Below are 7,350 nucleotides of genomic sequence, written 5' to 3' on the forward strand. Positions count from 1 at the left end.
TTTGTGAAGGTGAGTTTGAGTGGTGTTTGAACTTCTACATTTATGGAAGTGAGAAGTGGGTTATTATCAAATGAATTAATAACAAGTGAAGAACAAGAAGAGGTAGGTTCATTAGGGCAAAGGCTCGATTTTATGAATTAGCCATTGAGAAGCTTAATGGAATAGGAAGCTTTGATACCTTACAAAGTAAGGAGTATGCATAGAAGAGTGGCTAGGGAAAGGAGCTTGTTTCTTATTGTTGTGAAGTAATATATATATATAACAAGATTTTAAAAACTACAAGAATATGGGATATATCCTTATCAATGGAAAAAAAGTTGAGTTATAAACATTGACCTTTATCTCTCTATCTTCTCTTCTACAACTTTGTTTTGTTTTTCTTGCACTCTATTCTCTTTTTCACTTATTCAATATCATTTTTTTCAAATAGTTTTATAGTTTTAAAATCTTTCAAAAAACTTATTTGAGAAGGCTGAAAAGTTTTTTTTTTCTTTTATCAATCAAATATACTCTCTCTTTCTCTCTCTCTCTCTCTCTCTCTATATATATATATATATATATATGAACTGAAAGAAAGTATGTCATGATAATTAATATATTTTTAAATATTTTTATTAATATAAGTGAAATTCCTTATTAAGTGAATCTCTCTATACATCCACTTAATTTCATTTCTTAAGTAAAATTTACATGTAAAAGGACTAAATTACCCTTCAACATCCAAACATCACCTATTCCAAACCCAAATCTCATTCTTCTTCGTGGATATATAGAGAGATGAGATGCAAATGTCTAATAGTGTTTTAAATAAAATGAAAATTTAGAATTCACTTAACAAGGACTAAATTACCTTTAACATCCAAACATCACTCATTCTATTCTTCTTCTTCTCTTCCCTTTCATCTTCACCCTTGGAGCTTCGTCATAAAAGGGAAAACTAGTCAGCCTTCTTTTCGTTTTTCTTCTTTTTCACCCTTAGATCTCCTTCATAAAAAGGAAAAATCCCCTTCATAAAAGGGTCTTCTTCTTCTTCTCTTCCTTTCTTCCTTTCTTCCTTTCTCTCCCATTTAGACCTTTATAAAAGAGAAAAATCTTCTTCATGAAAGGGAAAACTAGCCAGTCTTCTTCTTCAATTCAATTCAATAAAAGTCGGGTGAAAGAATTATTTTCATTTTAATTTCATCCATTACTAAACAAACATCAGTGAATCAAAATCTAATTCCTTACAACTCAAAATTTGTTAATTGAATTTTTTTTTTCCAGGATTTGACCTCAAACATTGTATTAATGTTGAACTATAAATGCTAAAAGGAATTAGGTATTAATATTATCTTTTAAATTTGAGACTATTTTAAATATTTTTATTGAATTTAAAATAGTAATAATAGCCAAATAATCAAGCTTAGGCTAATTAGATGGTGATAGCATATGAAGGATTGTGGGTTCAAACATCAAATCATGATAGGTTAGGCCTTAACCCATTTTAGGAATTAGGTTGTGTATTGTCTTGCAAATGAAGAAAGTCCTAATCAGAAAATAAAAATTAATTTTGACCCCAAACCTTAAAATACTTTTGTGCCTGCGCTTTGTGGCTTTTAAAATTATGATAGGACGCAGTGTTAGTGATGAAAACCAAGACAGGGAAGCATATATCAGGCACCAAATTGGGGGCCTCTCATCCACCACCACTGAGCTACATCCTGGAGGGCCAACCCAGCGTCGGTAGGGACGCAGAGAGCTACAAAAAGGGGATAGTCTCTCCTGTGTGCTTGTCCATGACTCCGCACATCCTGCTAATTTTATAACCTCAACAAAAAGGAACCGAGTAAAGTATGGCCCGGTCATAAAGATAGGGCATGGGAGCAGATAGTTTAATGCCAAGTTGCAACCAATTCATCACTACCATGCTAGGTAGGGCATGACACTAACACACAAGTCCAACGTGAACAAATACTAATTACCTGATTTGAGAATACCATGTCCACATCCGCCTACCAACCAATGAGTTGAGGTTATCCACTATGAACAATAAAGAAATGATATATATATATATAGAACTGAAGCCTCTTTTGTAGTATCGACTATCTATGATCCCTAAGCTGAACCTTGACAATTGAGATAGACACAACCCTATGTTTCCCTGCTCCATCAAGCCATCATACAACCCTAAGGTCATCTTTGCAATGCTTCCGAAAACACCCAATTCCCAAAAACCTGTTTTGGGAATAATTGGTAACTAAACAGTTCTTTATAACCGTTCCCAAACATAGCATGTTTCCATGCTCAAATGCCCATGAAGCAAAACCCATGTTTCCATTTTGTCCAGATGAATTTCCTTTTCTTCTACATATCTCTACAAATCCTCTACACCTACCACATCCTCATTTCTTCCTCATGAGTTCTCCTATGGACAAGAATAGAGGCAAAAGCCCAATTTCTTATTAGACTACAAACTCCATAAGACGGCCACAGAACAGAAACAGAATTCTAATGGGAATTAGAGATAAATTCCAATATGGACAATATTAGAGAGGGGGGCATAATTTGGGATCACACTAGGCATGGCATAGTTGTGCCCTCAACCAGCTTCAACAGGAAACTGGAACTTAATTCTATGAATCTATTTTTTTTTTTTTTTTCAAGACAAGGAGAACAAGTTTATACGCACTGAGATTAAACTAAACATCTCTAAAAAGGTAAAAAAATTCATCAAATAGTAATAGATTAAAGACTTTTAACAGCCTAGCAAAGGCATCAGGCACTCATCTGGAAGAGATGGGTTTGGGGGACAAACCTCAGTGCTGAAACAAAAGGATAACACAGCTACATATGCTGCATGCCATTTTTTGTTTCATTTTTACAAGATAATTGCATGCAAGTTGAAACAAAACATACAAAAAAAGCAGCTTTGCTGCAACAAATGAGGTTCCCAACCATAGAAAGAAAATAATATAGTTAAATTTTAAAATCCATGCCAACTAATCTAGCAGGCCAAATATGTAGGTGGTCCCTCTAAACCCGTTCATAAAAACAACCAAGGCAGGAGGGTCTCTGAAAGATAAATGCTAAGCTCTTAATTACTGCATACAGTTCATAACATTGTGATTTTAAATTCACTTACAATGATGCTGACTATGATATAATACAGATGAAAATGAACTAAGAAAGGCGAGTTCCTGGGGATTGATCATACAAGAGTACAAATGGATGAATTAAAAAAAAAACCTGCCCCAGATCTTGATCTCTTTGCCTCTAAGAAAATCATTAAGCAGAATTATCGAACAACAGCTTATTACCTTGATTCATGGTGAAAATAAAGGACCTTCCACCACCAGCATTTACCTGACCCACTGCCAATGTCACATACACAAGTCAGGTTTTATATTCTGATGTTTCCTTTAATAAAGACATGATTTCCAACTCTCTGTGGTTCAGTCTTGAAAATCCATCTCCTCAAATGCTGTCAAATAGACAGTGAAAAATTAGATATTATTATGTCCAATCAGAAACTTCCTAAGCCACTGTTATAACAACAAAATTCAGAAGTACTTCGAATGTACAGAATTAAATGTTTGTGTAGTTAAGAAGCATAGAATGATAATTGCATTGCAAACCCAGTTCTCCTGCATGCCTTTAGCACTATAAAATGGAGAAAAGAAGAAGAAAATGTCTAGACAGTCTTTTCATGTTTCTCATTGAAGAGAGGAAGGACGATATTAAGCATGTACAAAAATGAGCACATAGAGAAAAGAGATAGGAATTGCAGTGATTTGCTACTGCTAGCCTTGGAGCTAAATGCAAACACAAGTTTGAAATTCATAATGTCTATTCATCTTCACAAACTAGAAAAGTCTTCCATGAGTAGGAGCACCATCTTTATATATGTCACGGAAACCTTTGAATGGTATAAAAAATGTTGTTGGTAGGTAAGCTGACAAACATGTGTTACACAAAAATATGAGGAAGAAGGCTTTCAAGCAAAGAGGGGTAGGATGGCCAATGCAAATACCTCCATTTTTCCTGCCACCTCGACAACCATGCAAAAGAAATCAAGGCCATTATATTCTCTTCACAGGACCTTCCAACCCAAGAAAGAAATTCTAGAATCTAAGACTAATTAAGATTTATTAATTTCAGCCTAGTGGCATTTTTATAAAAATTTTACCATGGTTGCGAATAAGAAAGCAGAATTCCAAAAGGTAAAGGGTACTTACAAGTAACCCACAAAGTAGGGGTCTTCATCAATACTAAGAAACCTTATTTGGTAGATATTACTCATAAATTTCAAGTAGTTAGATTTGACATAAATTCTCGTCTTCAGATGTCCAATTGAAAGAAATGGTATTTTGTGGAATAAACAGGTAAACCTATTAAACCATCCACTAATGAGATTAAAGGGGGCAACAAGAATATTTTAAAGTGTAAAAATCCATCTTTAAGCCAATACTCTTTAGATAGTTGCTAAAAATGGTTCTTTTCTTTTACAATTCTTGCTTCCCAAAATTACAACTAAAATTTTTATCAGTAAACAACACTTAAACATACAACACTTAAACATACAACCCTTAACAGAAATAAATGAATAAATAAATCTCATACCAAATCACAAGGGATAAAATAAACATTCACTGTTTAAACCAACAGCATGATAAGCCCGTTTGACCTTTTTGGTTTATCGATTAAATATCTCTCCATATAAACTAGTGGAAGGATGCACTACATGATCTGGAATTTTTCCTATAAAAAGGTGTATCGTTTTGAAATCATTATGAAAATTTTCTATTTTTTTTAACAATGTACAATTTTATTGAAAAACACCAAAACGAGAAACATATACATGGAAGGAAGGAAAGTATTTCAAGAAAAAAGTCAACATAATTTTATTAGATAAATCTTTTCAAGGTGGGTTTTTCAAGCTTCATGGTCTGAATTCAATGAACAAATCATGACACATCTCATATGAAAATAAAGATTTAGCAAGCAGATCAAATTTTCATTGAGAAAACTAGCATCCTTGATGATATATATCATACAACACATTAAATTCAACTACTACACACTAATAAAATGATAATAAGGTGATAAAATACAGATTTTAATTCATTAAATGAAGCCAGTATGAATTGGTTGAAGATAAAACTGGAAATGCAAGAAAACTCTAATGTATAATAGAATTAAATTCATCATAAAAAGAAAACAGGGAGTATTGGGTTATTGTGTATAACCTTGAAGACATGTTGATCAGGCCCCTATTTCCTCCTCTCCAATCCGGAGAATATTCCCAAGGGGAATGGTGGAGCAAAAGCTAATGACTTTGTGAAACTGATTGACAGGTTTGGGCAAATGGGGGATTCTCCTCCAGCTGCACTTGCCAGTCCCACTGTTAATTTCACAAACACAAGCCGGGTAACTCTTGTGGTACTCTTCATTGAACACATAGATCAAATTCCCCAACCCCACGCATTTCAAGCTTGCAAACTTGTCATCCCCATAACCATCAAACAATTTGTACAGCAAATCCTGAGGCATAATGGCAATCTCACTGAACTCCATCGTCTCCTCATCAACCCTCCACAGATTCACCGACGGCCCGCGGGGCGAGTTGCAGAGCCCAGCCAGCACAAGCTGGTCCCGGCAGGCGATGAGGAACGAAAACGACACGCCGGGCGGCCTTAGCGTCTGGACCTCGGTCCAGAAGTGTTTGGTCAAATGGAAGGCAGAAATGAAGCAAGAATATATTCCAAACACGTAGAATTTTCCCTTGTATAAAGCTGAGCACAGCCACTGCGATGAATTCCCAGATCTGAAATCCACCGGCAGCGGCGGACAAAGCTCCCAAGCATCCAAATTGGGGGTGTAGATCTCAACATCCAATCTATCTTCAATGTCCACCAACCCACCAATGAATCTGACGCCACCCACCACGATAAACTTTGTGGACCCAGACCCATCTGAGAAAACACCGACAAGAGGGTTGGAGCGGGGGAAACGGAGGGGGGAGGTGAGGTGCCAGGATTTGGAAAGAATTGGGGAGAAGAGGAAGCGGGAAGAGGAGGTAGTGGACAAAACGAGGCCGTTAGAGCCGATGAGGGAGTGGTGGTGGTAGTGGGGAGGAGGGAAGAGAAGGGAGGGGGGGAGGGGGAGCCAGAGGTTGGAGTCAGGGTCGAAGGCAAAGGACTGATTATTCTTGAGTAAGATGTTGCTCTGTCCCAAGAGAAAAAACCATGGATGGTGGTGGGCGGAGGTGGAGAGGAGGTTGGAGAAGGAGGGGGTGGAGATGATGGAGCGCCAGAGCTTGCAGACGGCGGAGGCGCGGATGATGGAGGCGATGGGAAGGTGGGAGAGGATGAGTGCTGTTAGGTCAGAACCCAGGAGCGTCCAGTCCAAGTGCGAATCTGACATTCTTGGCTGCAAAACACCAAACAACACGAAAAGAGGGGCGGGGGGGAAGAAAACAGGGGTGGTGGTGGGCCTGGTGTTTGGGATTGCAAAAAGGAGAGAAATCTGATTTGGGTGCTGGTTTTCCGGACTGGGAAAGCTGACCGTTGGGTGGCATTATCGTGGACCGTGCATGTCCACATCGTCAACCATCATTCCTTCCTTCCCAGTTGCACATGGCTGCTTTGGTAACTGTTTTGACACATTACTTGAGATAATATTTTTTAATTATTTTAAGAGCTTTAGTTTTTTTGAGGATTATTTTAAAAAATGATTATACAAATACAAACAATGATATATATATATATATATATATATTCATGTTTTCAATTTTTTTTCTACAAACAAACTTTTTTTCTCAATTTTTATAATTATTTTAAAACTTCTCAAAACAAATTTAAAAGCCTATTTGACCTTATGATTTAAAAACAATTTTCTATTTTTTAAAATAGAAAACAATTTTTAAAAATTGTTAACATTATTTGATAGTTGTTCTCTTGAAATAATTTTTAAAAATAAAGTGAAATGGAAAACAATTTTTAGAGAATAGGAATTGTTTTCACCAATTTTTAAAAGTAAAATGAAAATATGGGTTCGTTTGACCATATTTTCTTAAACTTGTTTTTAAAAATTGTTTTCAAAGAATAATAATCAAACATAAAACTATTTTAAAATCACAAAACCAAAAGGGCTCTAAAATTCTCCCCTTATTTCTTTAGGAATCTTTGTTTAAAGTAAAATGTATTAGCATATTTGAATTCAAATGTTTTTATGAAAATAATTTTACACTATATCTTCTATTTGAAAGCATGATTGAAACTATTTAATCTATAAAACTGTATTAATGTTCCTTATTGGGTTTTAAACTAATTTCCCTTTGTTGATAAATTTTCAAGTACTCTCAATTCGGGT

The 7,350-nt window shown here is 35.6% G+C and overlaps 1 protein-coding gene across 2 annotated transcripts; it reads right to left on the reverse strand.

The window, feature by feature from the left end:
* Positions 1-3,048: 3,048 nt before the first annotated feature.
* On the reverse strand, positions 3,049-6,522 carry LOC117919087 (F-box/kelch-repeat protein At3g24760). Of its 2 annotated transcripts, none has more exons than XM_034836138.1 (2): positions 5,226-6,522; positions 3,049-3,350 (listed from the first exon to the last, which is right to left on the reverse strand). In XM_034836138.1, exon 1 carries the CDS (start codon positions 6,400-6,402, stop codon positions 5,242-5,244), a length of 1,161 nt encoding a protein of 386 aa, XP_034692029.1. In that variant the 5' UTR covers positions 6,403-6,522; the 3' UTR covers positions 3,049-3,350; positions 5,226-5,241. The 2 variants fall into 2 exon arrangements, with proteins under 2 accessions (XP_034692029.1, XP_034692028.1); XM_034836137.1 differs by having other exon boundaries at positions 3,049-3,460; positions 5,226-6,520.
* Positions 6,523-7,350: the final 828 nt, after the last annotated feature.

This window comes from Vitis riparia, chromosome 7, assembly GCF_004353265.1.
Source record: "Vitis riparia cultivar Riparia Gloire de Montpellier isolate 1030 chromosome 7, EGFV_Vit.rip_1.0, whole genome shotgun sequence".
Taxonomy (NCBI): Eukaryota; Viridiplantae; Streptophyta; class Magnoliopsida; order Vitales; family Vitaceae; genus Vitis; species Vitis riparia.

Bases quoted from the DNA above. Each gene is read 5' to 3' on its own strand.
- LOC117919087 (XM_034836138.1), bottom strand. From the start codon at position 6,402: ATGTCAGATTCGCACTTGGACTGGACGCTCCTGGGTTCTGACCTAACA.